Below are 16,682 nucleotides of genomic sequence, written 5' to 3'. Positions count from 1 at the left end.
ACATGCAGCGTACGGCGCGCGGCGACGATTTCATCGCCGTTGGACGTCATACGGAACCTCACGGCGACGGCGACGATGACGCCGATGGCATAAATCCGCTTTGAGTGTCCATATAATTGCTATTGCAATAAAAAATAAACTTTCTAGCCGAGGCGGGATTCGAACTCATTACCCCCGGTCCCAAAGCGAGCGTCGTAACCACTTGGCTATACAGCCACTTTTTTTTAACATGGTATTTATTACAATGAATGAAATGTTCTATGTACAGGAACTATTTACAATAATATGAGCACCAGGTGGACATAAGTAATCAAACGTCAACGAGCAGTCCATATGAAGAAAACGTCACACACAGCAACACCGTCCTTCACAACAAAAAAAAAAACACCGCATATCCACGGGGTGAATGATGATGAGTGGGCGAAGCTCCGGAGGGAATCATCGGTAAACCGTGAATCTTCCGTTTAATTCGCCCAGTCTCGCCGCACTAAATCGAACGATTGACTTCCACCAATGACACGCGCCATATGTGACGTCATTCCTATTTTATAACAGCGCCCTTCATTACAATTGCACCATCTCGTGCTTAAGGGGACGCTAGCACAAACGCGTTAGAAACGTGCAGTACTCTCTAGTAAGGGGGAGAGGCCACAGCGTCTTACGCAGCCGTTTACACATGCCGAAACGTGCACCGCGTTTGCCGACGCCATCACATTACGGCTGAGAGAGTATACCCCCCGTATTCATAAACGCTCCTCGACTTGGACTTGACTTGCCACCGCCTTGGGCAGCGCGTTCGAAACGCGTTGAATGTAAGGTGGAGAGGCCACAGCGTCTTACACCAGCTTCTTACACGGGCCGTAACGCGCTAGCACAAACGCGTTAGAAACGCGCTAGAAACGCGGCCTTTCGTTAATGTTGGGTATTTATTGCCATCGTGGTGCGTGTGTCTATGTGCGCTTCGTGGCGTAGTGGGCTAACGCCGCGCGCTCGGAAGCGAGGGGTCCCTGGTTCGATTCCGCGCTACGGACACAACTTCGGAATTTTTTTCTCATTTTTCTCAGACTGGTTACACACTACTACTGCTACGACGGGGACGGAACGGGTGCCGCTATAAGCAGCTTCGCTCCTAAAAGCTTCGTGGCGTAGTGGTTAGCGCCGCGCGTTCGGAAGCGAGGGGTCCCTGGTTCGATTCCGGGCTACGGACACAACTTTCGGAATGTTTTTTTTAGGGACGAAGCTCCTTAGGGTGTGGGTCTGTCCCTCCTCTGTAGTATGTAGTAGTAGTCGTCGTCGTAGTAGTAGGTAGCCACGTCTACTTTTATGAAAAAAAAAATTCCGAAAGTTGTGTCCGTAGCTCGGAATCGAACCAGGGACCCCTCGCTTCCGAACGCGCTGCGCTAACCACTACGCCACGAAGCTTTTTTTTTTTCAGCTTGGCTACAAGCCTGAACAGGAGTTTGTAACATCACACTCGTTTTATATGTGCTAAAGCATCCAACATTGATATCACATCTTCATGACAATCAGTCGTTTTGTACACATCACGTACTTTCACAACCATTTCAACAAAATAATCATGCACAGATCGGCTTTTAAAATCACAGTGTCTATATGCCAACAGAGAACGCCAGACTGCGTGCAGCCCGAGTAAGAAGATAACGTCCATCTGTTCAAAATCGCGTTCAGGCGGTAGAAAACGAATGCCATGTGGATTGAGGGGTAGGTCTATCTTTAAAGTTCTCTGTAATATATCCCAAAAGAATATAGCATTATTACAGTCAATAAAAACATGTTCAATAGTTTCATGCGGCTTTGTAGGTGTGTAGACACAAATAAATCTAAATTTTGCCTCCCCGTAAGTAAGGTCACACAAAACAAAACGTCCTTGCAAGCAGCTTGTAACCGTTTCCACAACAATGCCAATAGAATGTTTAACAAACAAGATACATCCAGCTGATGTTCCCACCGCATGGCTCACGCATACATTGTACCGTAAAGAAAATTGCGCTACCAATCTGTCGGTCGCCTCCTCTCTGCTAACCTTAGTCTCCTGGACCGCAAGCAGGTCTAGGTCTCTTTCTTGCGTCATGCGTTTGACCTGATATTGGTTGCGACTAGACCCCAGACCCCGTACATTGAGCGTACCGACGCGTAATGGTGCAGGTATACTAATCATACTGATTGTAAGCGCGAACCAACAGTACAACGCTTACCGTGGCTCTACCCTGCAGTGGGAATACCGGGGTGTTACTTGTCGCGTCTCTTACCCCGCACCGGCGATGCTGACGGCGACCGAACTTCGGGGACATATTTTTTACCCTTGGCGCCAGCAACGCGTTGCCACTGACGCTCCAGGCGTTTAACCTTGCGTTCGCTGCTGTCCTCCGTCAACTTCGGAACGCCCGTTCTGAGACGCTCCTGCGCGCCGCGGTCGCCCCCGTAGCGTCTGCTTTCTCTTCTTCGGTAGTGGTCTCGGTACAATCGCTCATGTCTTCCTCTTCACTTGCTTGACTTAAGAGCGGTGCCTCCTGCGTGTAGACTGATTCCGCACGCTCTTCAGTTGCCTTCGTCAAGTCCTGGCTGTCAGGGACTGTCCCTCCAGCTTTCTTGGCGTCCGTCTCCTGAACCGCGCCTACGTGTTCCTTGATATTGCTGTTGGGGGCAGACTTTTCAGCCTCCTCCGCGTCCATTATGTTCTCTTGTACGTCGTCTGTTGGGATAACCGTTTTAGTTACTCTAGCGTAACTTCTTGCACAATCTTGGCTTTCATGTCCAAACAACCGACACACTCCACAGCGTGGCGTCTGACAGTCCCGTCGTATGTGTACTTGCCTGCGGCATCTCAAACATAGCGGTGACCGTCCCGGGGCCACAAGAAGAACGGTGCCACTTCCAAACTTGAAAAGATGCGGCAGGTCGTCAAGCACAACACCTTCCTTAAGTCTCATTCGCACCACCCTCGTCGTGGACGTCGCATGTTCAAAGCCAGCGACGGACCAGTTGTCGTTAGACACCTCAAGGACGTCACCAAAGTTGCTCAACACTTGCCAAAAGCTCTCGTTTTGGACAGCAAAGTCGACCCAGTGGACTTTCACGGTGACGTCTTGCTGGATGGGGTCAATGACAGCGCAGAAGCCGCCTTTGACCTGAAGTCCACCCGTTTTCACCAGAGCATCCTTGTCAGCCTTGCTGCGCAGCTTGACCAGCCAGATGTGGTTCATCTGGAAGGCTCCTATACCGGTGATGTTCTTGATGATGCCCGCTTCTTCGAGTGGCTCTCGAAAATCTTCCAGACGATATGGTCTTTTTGCCAGGTCACCGTGCAAAAACACACACTGCTGCATGCTCTCTCCCGAAGGCAATGTCGGGAGCAAAATCCTGTAATCCGGGGGTGCAGAAGAAAACCTGTCACCACGGCCAGCAGCGGCCGCCGAAGAACCTCGCACGGAGCGAGCCATCACACGTCCGTCCTCCTCGAAAGCCGAACGCAGAGTCACTACTACTACGCCACGAAGCGCACATGGCCACACGCACCACGATGACAATACCCAACATCAACGAAAGACTGCGCGTTTCTAACGCGTTTGTGCTAGCGCGTTACGGCCCGTGTAAGAAGCTGGTGTAAGACGCTGTGACCTCTCCGCCTTACCCCCGTATTCATAAACGCGCTCCTCGACTTGAACTTGACTTGCCACCGCCTTGGGCAGCGCGTTCGAAACGCGTTGAAGGCGGTGGCAAGTCAAGTTCAAGTCGAGGAGCGTTTATGAATACGGGGGTTATACTCTCTCAGCAGTCATGTGATGGCGTCGCAAACGCGGTGCACGTTCCGGCATGTGTAAACGGCTGCGTAAGACGCTGTGGCCTCTCCCCCTTACTAGAGAGTACTACACGTTTCTAACGCGTTTGTGCTAGCGTCCCCTTAAGCGGTAGATGGTGCAATTATAATGAAGGGCGCTGTTATAAAATAGGAATGACGTCACATATGGCGCGTGTCATTGGTGGAAGTCAATCGTTCGATTTAGTGCGGCGAGACTGGGCGAATTACACGGAAGATTCACGGTTTACCGATGATTCCCTCCGGAGCTTCGCCCACTCATAATCATTCACCCCGTGGATATGCGGTGTTTTTTTTTTTCATTTTGGTCTTGCATACAAGATTTCCATAGGCTATGCAGGCCTATCAGGAAAAATACATCGAATGGACATCATCATATAGAGCAACAAGATATCGAATACTGTGAGAGTTTAGATCAAAATATTTTTGCAAATTTCTATGGATAACATACCAAAATAAGATGGCATCTTTACAAACAATAAAACAGTGTTCAATGGTTTCAGGCACATCACATAGGCGACATTTAACTGAAGAAACGAAAATGTTCTTTTTATGCAGCCATGTTTTAACGGGCAATGTTTCAGTGTGTAATTTGCAAAAAAAGTTTCGCCGTGCGTTGTGTGTGCGAGTGAAAGCGTGCGAGGGTGAGCCGGAAACCGCAGCTTAATCTCGCGCACGCGAGAGAGGAAGGCGGCCGGAAACGCACGGTCTTCGTTCACGCGCGAGGCACGGGGAGGAAGCGACGGAGACGGAGACGGGAGGAAGGGAGGGAGGAAGGGAGGGAGGAAGGGAGGGAGGAAGGGAGGGAGGGAGGGAAGGAAGGGGGGATGGGGCGTTCTGCTTACGCAGCTGCTGCTCACGGAGCTATCTTGAAAGCAATCTGCAACGCGGCCGAAGTGTGCGTGCGCCCGCGGGAGCATCATCTTCAAAGCGATCTGCGATGGGCCAAAGTGCATTCGCCGAGTGCCGGTAGCTTCGTATGCGCTGCGCTTTTGACGTTTAGTTCGCGTTGAAGCGAGAGCCAGCACGAAGGTCAATTTGCTCGCTGCCGCCGGTGCGCTTTCTCACTCCAGCGTTTTGACGAGCTCCCGCGGTCATCGAGCGAGATGTGTTCAAGTTTACCTGTGCACGCGTGACACCGTGCTTGTTTATTTAGTTAGTAAGCGAATATTTACAACTTTATACGGCCGATAGAACTACTATCCTTACGTCGCATAGCTGTCTAGTAATTAGGTATCGCAATCGATGCTTTGCCTTTCGGGCGAGACTGCGACTTTTATTGCGATAGCAATTATATGGACACTTCAACCGGATTTCTGCCGTCGTCGTCGCCGTCAGGTTCCCTATAGATAAAATCTTCGCCGCGCGCCGTATGCCCGAGCCGAAGCGTGCGGGGACGCGCGCTATCACGGAGAGCGAACGCACTCAATCTCCCACGCGCAAGCAAGGAAGCGGGAAGCCAGCGCCGGAGGGAGCTGGGGGGGGGGGGGGGGGGGCACTTCTACTCTGCCAGCAAGCGCGCTCGTCGCTCGCTCGCACCGTCGCTTATCTCCACACGGCTCTGACCTTTATGCGCCGTGCATTCGCCGCTCAGTTTCCGTTGAAGCCATAGACCGCACGTACCTTCGCCTGCTGCTTGCTGCCAGCGTTTTGACAGTCGTTGTCTGCAGTCATTCAGTGAGATCTATTCATGTTTGTTTGTGCGCGCTCGCACCACGCTTGTTCATTCAGTTAGTAATAGTCGGGCCACATTTTCCAACGCACGCTACACATGCAATGCTGCCCGGATCGGCAGTGCGGCGCTACAGGTGTGTCCCTTCGCACGCGCTGCCCACGGGAAGCGCTTCTCATCAACACCACCGTTTCACAGGCGCCTTCTCTTGGTCATCGAGTCTCTCTTCATATCGGTCTACTTACGGCGCAGCACACCTGCTTACTTAATCAGCTCATGTTTACTACAATTCATATTGCTACCAAAGCCGCTCACCTTACTTCGTATGGCATTGCTGTGTTGCTATCGCATTCATTGCTTCGCCCTTAGGGCGAAACTGTGACATTTTTTATTTTATTATTATTATTAAAATCAAAATTTGCACCACGATTTTTAAATCTGTTTTTTTTTTGTTTTTTGTTTTTTGTTGGACGGGTCGGCTAACGTTAGCAGGGCCACCCTATACAGGGTATTTCAGCGAACACTTTCAAAAATTCTTAAAGGTTGCCTGTGGCTGAGAGCACAATTCTAGTTCATGAACTGGTCTACTCGAAGGGGCGGACGTTACTTGCACAAGGAATTTAAATGCATAATCGACTAATTTACGAAAATTCAATTAATTAAGTTTCAGCGAACACTTTCAAAATTTATTTATGGTTGCCTGTGGCAGATAGCCCAGTTCTAGTTAATGAGCTGGTGTACTCGAAGAGGCGGACATTGCACAAAAATCTGTAATGCATAATCGATTAATTAATAAAAATTCACTAATTAGGTTTTTAACTAATTACCAGATGGCCCACATTGCAATTTACTAATTGCAGCCGTGGAGTTCGCAAGGCGGGTCCACTTGGAACGAATTCTCGGGATGACACCAGTTTCGATATATTAATTCCCGAACTTTGCGGAGAAATGCATTGACGTTCCAGTTAGTTCCTTAACAAAACGTCGCTTTATGCATTGAAGCACAAAATTAACTGGAACGCCAATGCATTTCTCCGCAAAGTTTGGGAATTAATATCTCGAAACTGGTGTCATCCTGAGAATTATTTCCAAGTGGATCCGCCTTGCGAACTGAACGGCTACAATTTGTAAATTACAATGAGGGCCATCAGGTAATTAGTTAAAAACCTAATTAGTGAATTTTTATTAATTAATCTGTTATGCATTTCAAATTCTTGTGCAATGTCCGCCTCTTGGAGTACACCAGCTCATTAACTAGAACTGGGCTATCTGCCACAGGCAATCATAAATAAGTTTTGAAAGTGTTCGCTGAAACACCCTGCATATGTTAACATGCCAGCCTTGTTTGTTGAACTGTTGGCAAGAACACAGAGGCGTTATGTGTTATTCTGCGTGCCAACGTGTGTGTCGCAGTTTCTTCATATTAAACTCCCGACCTCTAAAGATACGCTGCCCTGTCTCCCAGGTTTCTTCGTTCATTATGATTTTTTAGCCATCTGTGGAGAAATTTGAGTAATTAACCAGTCTACGTCGCAGCCCTCTGATTCATCGTCATGGTTTTATTTATACCCGACCTAAAAATGGGAATAATCCTTGGTGCAGAAACACTGCACTATACTTTCGCCAGCTCTATCACAATACCACAGGTGGTAGCGGTTTTTATCGGTCGTTTTCGCATTGCCTTTTCGTTCATCCACTCTTTCCTAGTTCATTTGTGCGTAGGTGTGTCCTCATGTTGTCTGCCTAATTTTACAGCGAAGGTGTATATCTCTCGTTGGTCGGAAAATATTGTGGCGTAAACACAAAACTCCAGGTTAACAACTGAAGGCAAACGGCATATCTGTCTTTGCAATCAGGCATACAGCATATATATATATATATATATATATATATATATATATATATTGCGACGTCACCACGCTTTCCTATATAAAAGGGAGTCCCGTCTAGCAACTCATTCAGTTCATTCTAGTACTGCCATGGGTAGACCACGGCAATTAAATACACCAGGAGAACAGCGTGAATACAATGCTCCACCATGTGTGGTGTTTGATACAGCTTCGCTGGACGTTCACGTTCGCAGGGCGGGATGGCGGCCAATTCTGCAATGTGAAGCATTTCTTCGCGAATTTGCTAATTTGACATTATCTATCTATCTATCTATCTATCTATCTATCTATCTATCTATCTATCTAGCCTCTTGCGCTTTTGTGCTCTCATGGTCGTTTCGTTAACTTGGTATGTACCGAAATTGGCTTACTATGACAACAGTATATGACGAACATAAATGATATGTCATGACATCCGTGTCATGTAGATCATTAAACAGCCGCCTACGTTGTGGTGTTCTCATGGTCGTTTCGTTAACTTGGTAGGCACCAAAATTGGCAGAGTATGAGAGGAGTGTATGGCGAACACATGTGATAGGTCATGCCATAAATCTCATAACATGCGTGTCATGAGGTCATGAAAATGTCCCAGCGAAAAAGATTAAGACTCAAAAACCACTGAAATGGGTTCGGACGTGGGTATTAAGTGAGGGAAACACTAAAGGATGTTGGTAGAAGTCGTAGTCATGAGCATGACTCAGCAAAAATGACAATTACTCAGCGAAAAAAGATTAACACTTAAAAACCACAGGAATGGATTCGGGCGTAGGCACTAAGTTAAGGAACCACTAAAGGATGATGGTAGAAGTCATAGTCATGAGCATGACTCAGCAAAAACGTCAATGACTCGACGAAAAAAAGATGAACACTCAAAAGCCACTGAAATGGGTTCTGACGTGGGTACTAAGTGAAGGAAACACTAAATGATGATGGTAGAAGTCATAGTCAGGACCATGACTGAGCAAAAATGACAATGACTCAGCGAAAAAAGATTAACACTCAAAAACAAATGGAATGGGTTTGAATGTGGTACTAAGTGAAGGAAAAGGCTAAAGGTTGATGGTCGAAGTCATATTCATGAGCATGACTAAGGCTTTCGCCTTAAGGTCTCTTAGGTGTAGCTAAAGGGACTTCTGAGCAGTCATGACATGAATGTCATGACATGCGTGTCATGTAAGTCATGAATAAGCCGCCTACGTCTTGGTGCTCTCATGGTCGTTTCGTTAACTTGGTAGGCTCCCCGCACACTGCTTCGCAAACCATCGATTCCCACAGGGCGTGGGATCTGCCGGCTTTTCTTTCTTACACATACCTTGTTTCACATTGCTACAGTAGCGAAAATCCACAGCAATGATTCACCGTTGCTTTTATTTTAAGACCTACGTTTGTACTAACACGTTATGTTCGAATTCAGTATAGTGGTGTCACTCCTAAAATGCTGTAGTCGATGGATTGTTGCGCGCTGCGAGCAGAACAATACAGAGTGCAACAGCATATCAGTATACGAAAACGAAAATATTCTGTCTAGAACCAATGTCTATGGACGCAAATCAACGGCCACATGGTATTACAAATGACCTTCTTTTTCATCCCTTTGCATCTGCAGTCGTCGTAGAACATGACAATAATGATGTGGAATATTGCTATTACGACGACAAGGCCACCGCTCTGGAGAGTCGGGATCGCTGCCTAACGCAGCCGTCGCATTCGATGCTTATGAATGTGTGGCTGCTGAATAGCACACAGCTGGACTACGTAAGGCGTCTAGTGCGTACCGACTTGGAGTTCTGGGTTGACCTGAAACAGGAAGACGTGAGGTACGCACTTCCATGCCTAACTCCTTTTGTGTGATTTCATACTTTCTTTCTTATTGAGCAGTAGCGTTGAATACTGTGCCTAGGGGCAGTTTCTGATGCGCAGAAATACATTATTTACCCTGTGTGGTACAGAGACATTGCCAAAAGCTTTCAACACGTTCGGCGAATGGCAATATGCGTCGCCAATCCCCTTTTTCAGGGCTACTGCAGCATGCCTAAGCTCCGGGAAACAAAGTCACTGAGCCCTATTTCTCAATTAGAGGGCCTTTGAAACATAACTACAAGTGCGAAGATAGGTCAGGCGAAGCAACACGTGGCTGCGAAAATTGTGCAGCAATATTACTCTTAAATTGGTGTATTCCTCCTCGCAACACAACGCAACGCCTGATAAAGTAGATAATAATAAAGAGCATTTGCCTGATGCTTGTTTCAGTTTTGTTTTTGTTTTTTTTTTTACTTGTACCATAATGCGACGTCTGTAGTAATGACAACTATTTACGCACGGTTTTCCTCCCTACTCCAGAGAGTTGAGCGGCGTGGTTGCTTTCGACGCTGACAGCATCGACTGGGACTCGTCATGCTTCACAGTGTGGTTTGGCCGTGACGTTCCATGGTTCTTCAGGCGAAACTGTAGCGAGATATATCCAGTGGTATGCGAGGACAGCACCAAAACTTGGAGTAAGCCCTTCATACCAAAAGAGCAGATTTAAATATCGATAATACATGCTAAATAAGTTCATACTATGCCGTCTGCACATTTCTTCCAGGTCAAAGAAAAAATCTCTTGAATGATTGTAGTAAGTATATCCTTAGTTTTTTTTTTCTTTTTACAGCTTACCACCTCGTGTTAGTGTGCAGCAGAGGTTACCGCGTGCACAGACAGCCCTACACCATCATAGTGGTAGGCGCCGGCTAGTCGTTCTCAGAAAGCACTCAATAGTGCCTTCGCTACCTCGTTGGCCGACGAGCGATGAGGTCGGTGTACAAGCAGCAGAAACTGCATTTCTGACAACAGAATGAAAAAAATAAGCATGCCACATTCGCCGTACATAGACAACGAAATAAAAAAATGATGCTAGGTATAATTGTATATGAGATTTTAGCACACCTCCGACACTCCGACAAACTTCTTTCGTGCATTTGGCTCCAATCTTGTTTCCATATCTTTGCTTCAATACTTGTCCCAATAAATCTCAATGCTTATATTACATCGCCCTGAAATATTACATTTCTCTCTTTCTTTTTCGCCACTATGAGCTCAATCAGCCAGTGAAGAGATGTTCCTGGGGAGTGCTGCAGCGGTACTAATATTTTAATGGTTGGCAGTAAAACGAATGCATCACATTTGGATGAAAGAAGCAGCAGTGGTAAGCGGGCTACAAATAAGCGGCAAATTCCAGTTACTCATTGATTGCCTTAGCTCAGTTACGGCGAACAGCAATAATAAGTTCCCGACTCACGAGTACGATTGGGCGAAACCCGCATGATCTTGAAAAGAACTCCTCGGCAGACCTGTAAAATTGAGCGAATTTCAGTGCCACAGGCAAGAATCATGGAGACCACTCCAAGAACACGGATGTTCACCCTCAATATGAAAAAGCTTGCAACAGATCCATGCTGTCCGCACCGTATTACACTTGCGAGCAGATCATAAGAGAAGCGCGTTTTAGCGAGCTTTCCTTTATGATGTCTTTGCTAGGTTCACCTTTACTTCTGGTGCATTTTCAAGCCAAGCTTTCTTTACCTACCGACCCGCGTTATGGCGTATGTTTTTCTGAGTGTAACCCGCCAATCGTGGACAGTGCGAGTGACTTGGTGGGCCGATGCTGACACCAGTGCACTATGTGTGTTCTCTGAAAGGCTTTATAATGTGGTTTGTAGCGCGGGTCAATCCTGCAGTCAAGGGTGTGGGCGGGCCGTTCCTGATGATGCTATCGCATTAAATTCAAAAGCTTGTGAGTATCAGCTGTCGGCTTCTTTTTTTCTCATATGCATCACGCCGTACCATGCTTGATCTAAAGAGTCTATGTCCTTACTCATAATTGCTGTTCGCAGTAAAAGGACAACAAAACAGTCCAAAAGCAATTTGGCTGATATTTAGGTGAGTTCGAGAGAACGTCGCATGCCATACCATTACCAAAGTTACATTAGTATGCTCGGTGAGTCCTGACTTCAGGGTCTCTTGCGCCGCCAAAGTATGCCGCACTAGTTGAATGTCTCTTTGCAGCCTTTGAGCAGCGCTAAATGCCGGCTTGCATATCCCACTTGAGGCCGCAGCGGTTGGGGGAAGGAAAAAGGAAAACGCTAGTGCAATGGAACAATGCTTCATATACATGTAAACGCAAGCACACGAACACACACGCATAAACACCTAACACCTCTTACGCGTTGCATTGTTTATCATAAAGCTTTTCACGGGTATATAGCTTGATTTATAGCTTGACGGAGAAATTTTGAAACTGCTTTGCCTTTACGGCTGGCTTAAAACTAACACCATGCGGAATGCTCACGTAAACAGTGTTACCCGAGCACTCGTTGCTGCTCGTTTCAAGGCAACGCAGTTCACGGCGATTATCAGTCAACTTTCATGCCTCTTCTCGCATCGAGGTACGCATCACAGGCGTTGTAAATTCTTCTCGATTTCTGTTTTTCTTTTCATCTGAAGCTTACCACAAGTCAGAGACTTGGATGTTTGACTACTGTGTTCCGGAAGGCCGTACATTTAACATGGCCGCTGGCTCCCGGTTCTGCGGTAACCACTCCATGTCTTTGTTGAAAGGAAGAACGCTACACGAACTCTTCTTCGTCTACACACGCATGGACAACCAGTCTACTGATGCGCTTGAGAAGTTCCTCATGTGGGAAGCAAGCAGCCCTACCCCCAGGCAAGCAGCTGTTTTATCCTCTTGCGGCAAAGTGTACATCCTTACAAGGATTGATCATGTGGGATCGTCACAATTCGTGGGTGTTTGCAGTCACATGATGCCGCACACCATCTGATGTAGCTGCTTCCAACAAAGCAGGACTGGCGTTACGGAACTCGAACTCGTAATTTCTTCAGAATTCAAGCGTGTGTCAAGGTGTTTATTGACAGGATTGAGAGGTCGAACTCGGTGCGGCAGTCAGAACCCTGCGAGCAGTCAGGACAAGCCCCGTGCGTAACAGCGCTGGTGATGCGCCTGACTGACCGGCACTTCTTCTTCCTTACACGTGGAATGATTCGGGGGTGCGATTTGTTGAATGCACGAACTTTGGGAGACCAATATCACTGGCGCACCGTAATATGCACCATTAAAAAAAAGAAGAGAAAAGTTATTTATGGGCAATGAAGTTGACTCTAAGTACGATCGTACTCAAGGCATTTCGATATTATCTTACTTGACGAAATGTAATTGCGTTGCGTGCTACGCACAGTGAGTAAAAACGAATGAACGCCAAGCCGATTTAGTCCAGAATTAAGCGAGCCACTTCATGAGCTAGAGGCTCCACTGCAACAAAGTGGGGCAAACGATGTATTTGCTGTATAGGTTAGTAACTACGGGGTTAAAAGCGCTAATTTTTTGGGAAAAGCCAATTGCTATGCATTCCTGTGAGGACGAATAGATAAGATTTTATTTTCGCGGTAAAACTGCGGTGCTACTTTTTTTCAGTATCGGTGGCTTACTATACGTAATATTTTGCGTTAAATAGTTCCTCTTTCCTCAAAGTACTGTTTGTGTTCTTTTCTAGGAACCAAAAGCAGGACACATGCCCCGCTGTCAGCTTTTTAACCTCACCACTTGCAGTGGTTTCACGAAACTGCTCTGAAAAATTGGGATATATCTGTAAGTTGACGCAAGAGTTTATAGTCAAGCTCCTCGGGCTGTACAGTCAGCCGTTTTGCCTACATTCTGCCCTTTACCACATAGCACTCTTCCATCGAAGAGCGCCAATTTTGCCTTTCGGTCAATGAAAACGGCGCGTATTTGTCCAACGGGTGTTATTAAAGAAGGAAAGGCCGACTTTTGTTAAGCACAGGATCTCCCATGTTCTCACTGCTCGTGAAAATAACCGAATAAACGACGAATAAAAATCGTGCAACACAATTATACTCTTTAGCTGGAATACCCGGCGCGACGCCTGATGAGCTGCACACACTGTAATAGTCGCATTCACATATTTTGCAATAAACCCTTTTCCCATTATGCCTTAGAAAGGTCTCTGTTTTGTCCACTAAAATAGCCCAATAAATTAACTTGTAGGGTAGAAAGCTGATGGTCTGCATATACTAAGAAGGGCTCACCTGACAGCACTTTTCTTTTGCAGCAAATCACAGTTTGACGCGCGTACCGAAGACATGAACGCACCAAAAGCGTTAATAAGCATGTTTCTATTAACTCAAAGCTACAAAAAACAACCTTTTCTTTTCGGAAACATTTTTATTGTATCTTCTGCGCCTATGCAAGCACACCATTTCCAAGGCTCGTGCTTGTAAAAGCTGCATGTTCTAAGTAACAGGTGGCTTCACTAACTGCTTTGCAGACAAAAGCACAGCCTATGCATTCAGGTGCAGACGTAAGCACTCGCATTTTCTCAGCTACCCGCCTCATTAAATGACAATACTCAGCAGAACACCTGTAAACTTGCCCCAGATCGTGATTTTGTCACAGACTTACGCAGGGGGAGTTTATTGTAAGCAGGCATGCTTAATATGTCCGCATGCGTGCTCGTACACAGAACTAAGTCTGACACTCATCTCTTTTGTTCCACAACTACAAGCAGCCTCTCTGTATCTTCATGACGTAATTATCTGCAGCCTTTGGGTGCCTTTGTTTCACAAGGTGCAGAAACATTGCAGGCAGTTGAAAATAAAAGTTTAGTTGTTGTTGTTTTTACCATTTTAGTGTAATATATTCCCCTAGAAGCCAATTCGCGTGAGCGCGTCTTGTTTGTGTGTGTGTGTGTGTGTGTGTGTGTGTGTGTGTGTGTGTGTGTGTGTGTGTGTGTGTGTGTGTGTGTGTGTGTGTGTGTGTGTGTGTGTGTGTGTGTGTGTGTGTGTGTGTGTGTGTGTGTGTGTGTGTGTGTGTGTGTGTGTGTGTGTGTGTGTGTGTGTGTGTGTGTGTTAGCAACGTTATCTCCCCTCTGACTGAGCACATGGAACACGCTGCAATTCCAGCTGTGAGGTTAGCAGGTTCGATTAACACTCCGCACGTTAATTCCCCTATCAGTGAAATTTGAGCCGCGCGTACGCAGATACTTTGGGTGTCCTCAACACTTGCAGTATTCAAGAGTTGGTCCAGTCAAACTGTATCCACTACCGATATATGACGTGATTCTAACACCGCCGATAACTTCCATTTGTTGTTATGGTACCTTGCAGGTACCATAACAACATCGTTTTGATAGTATGAACGCTTTCCCATTGAACCGTCACGAAATGTTCTTTTTTATTGCAGAGGGCCGTTGAAAAACACATGTGCTTCGGCTACTCTATATAGTGCACAGCGTTCACAACTACTCATTGAGAATTATGGCCACGTCCATGAAAATATGTTCGGCCTTCATTAAATTTCCAACAAGCAAGTGGCACTAGAAAGCAGTCGTCAGGTCCTTACACAATCCCCTCATCTGCTTACATTTCGTGCTACCGTAGCGAAAACTAGATTTCAGCTAAGCCCAGCGAAACTAACTTGGAATTAAAAGCAAAAGTGGGCCGAACCCGAGGTTGCCTGCACGATGTCCCAATACTCGATTTTTTTGTTCGTTGAGGGTTTCGCGGCATCTTAGATGTATCATTTCTGAGCTCTCCAGGAGCCCTACTGAAGTGAAATGAGGCAGCAAGAGAGCTTTATTACACACCCAATTTACCTCCAAAGTTTATAAAGGCGACATATTGTGACATTCATAGCCTGCCGATGTGCGAAAGATAACTTGAATTCTGTTTTTTATGATTTTGAGCGCTTTCGAAGCATAAATGCTTTTATGAGTAACCTTCTGGGCCGATTTGAACGACATTTTTTGTGTTTCAAGGAGAAAGTTAAATTGTAGTGACTCTAGGAAGCAGAATTTTAAATTATGGCATGAACCTTTTTTAGAAAAATTGCTATAAATTGGTAAGCTATACAGAAATTGAAGCACGAAGTTTACAAAACCGCATCTCTGTACCAAAAATAGATATCGCACTTCTGTAAACTGCACATGTTAAAGCATCTGAAGCGCACAAAGTTGACATAAACTTACAGCTTACGTAAAGTTCTAAGTATGTTTAAGAGAGTTTTGCAGAAGTCCTACTCAGCAATTAGTGGTAGTTTTAAGAGCGGTGCCTATTAAAGTAATTTTGTCTGTTTCAGATCTATTAGGGGCAGATTACAGATAGTGACGTTGCTTTTTATTGCTGATTAGAGAGTTGCAAACTTGATGGCGGAGTTCTTTTCTCAATTTTTTTTTAATTTTGACAATCTGTGCCAAAATAATTGAAAATCAAAATAATTATCTGCTTCTAACAGTCCCTATATTACGTTTTTTTTTTCTCTTTAAATGCGAGAAACCTCATCAAAATCGACTCCCTGGTTATCTAGAAAATTACTTCTCCTATTCCATGTATATACATAAGGGCCCCTGACCTAAAGCTTCCTTTTAATGTGTACGTTTTAAAGGTCTAGAATTTCTGCAGACTGCATTGAAAAATGCGAAGAACTAAGCAACACCAAAGCTTATTATAAGACCAGAATTGTTTGAGATCCAAACCTAAGCCACATTTTAGTGTCGTCTTCTGGTTACAGGTAGGCATACGAAGCAACCGAAGACTCATCGCTTCAACTGTGGCAAGTACTCCAGCTGAATTTTTGAATGACTGTGTTACATGCAAACCTTTGTGACATCGACGGTAAGCATAATATTTTCACATTTCTTTACTCATGGGACAACAGAAAATGTGAAGAGGACTCAAACGACCCGCCCTCCAACCTGCGTGAATCATTCTTACTTGACCTATGAAGAAAGCGTCAAAGCCTGCAATGCCGTCGGTATGAACCTACTGCCAGAGAATTTGGACATAAACACTTACGAAAATCTGCTGATGGCCTACGGAGAACACGGGCGCCACCGTGATCACACTTTCTTCTGGCTCAGTTCTCCGAGAAGGTGAGCACAACTTTCCTTTTTTTAATGAAGCTGTTTCTGCCAAGTGCTGGAAACGTTATAGGCACGTTGCGCTGAAGCTTTCCACAGGGACAGTGGCGTTAGAACACACAGCCTAGCGAGTGGTAGATGCAAAATTGCAGGGACTCCATGTACATTTCCCATGATACTTCTGATCGATTATCACGAGGCAAGTTTTTTCGATATCGTGGAATGTCTCAGTGTGCGTGCCGCGTATGTGTGGAAATGCTTGCGATTGATATCGGAAGCGCGAGCTCTCCCTAACGTGAACTCAGCAAAGCTCGGTGCACCTAACGCTCATAAAGGGAACGAAGCATGCGTTTGTG

At 45.9% G+C, this 16,682-nt stretch overlaps 1 protein-coding gene across 5 annotated transcripts in view; it reads left to right on the top strand.

Moving 5' to 3' along the window:
• Nucleotides 1–16,682, top strand: part of LOC119441924 (adhesion G protein-coupled receptor L4-like) — a 145,103-nt gene that overhangs the window by 58,261 nt on the left and 70,160 nt on the right. For all 5 annotated transcript variants that reach the window (XM_049661740.1, XM_049661738.1, XM_049661739.1 and 2 more), the window contains exons 6-12: nt 9,006–9,216; nt 9,740–9,894; nt 9,984–10,013; nt 11,882–12,101; nt 12,946–13,040; nt 15,978–16,019; nt 16,125–16,338. In XM_049661740.1, coding sequence (XP_049517697.1) covers nt 9,006–9,216; nt 9,740–9,894; nt 9,984–10,013; nt 11,882–12,101; nt 12,946–13,040; nt 15,978–16,019; nt 16,125–16,338 — 967 coding nt within the window. The remainder of the gene's footprint in view (nt 1–9,005; nt 9,217–9,739; nt 9,895–9,983; nt 10,014–11,881; nt 12,102–12,945; nt 13,041–15,977; nt 16,020–16,124; nt 16,339–16,682) is intronic.

The sequence above is a fragment of the Dermacentor silvarum genome, chromosome 2, assembly GCF_013339745.2.
Source record: "Dermacentor silvarum isolate Dsil-2018 chromosome 2, BIME_Dsil_1.4, whole genome shotgun sequence".
In the NCBI taxonomy this organism is placed as follows: domain Eukaryota; kingdom Metazoa; phylum Arthropoda; class Arachnida; order Ixodida; family Ixodidae; genus Dermacentor; species Dermacentor silvarum.
This window is presented reverse-complemented; position numbering and strand designations above follow the sequence as displayed.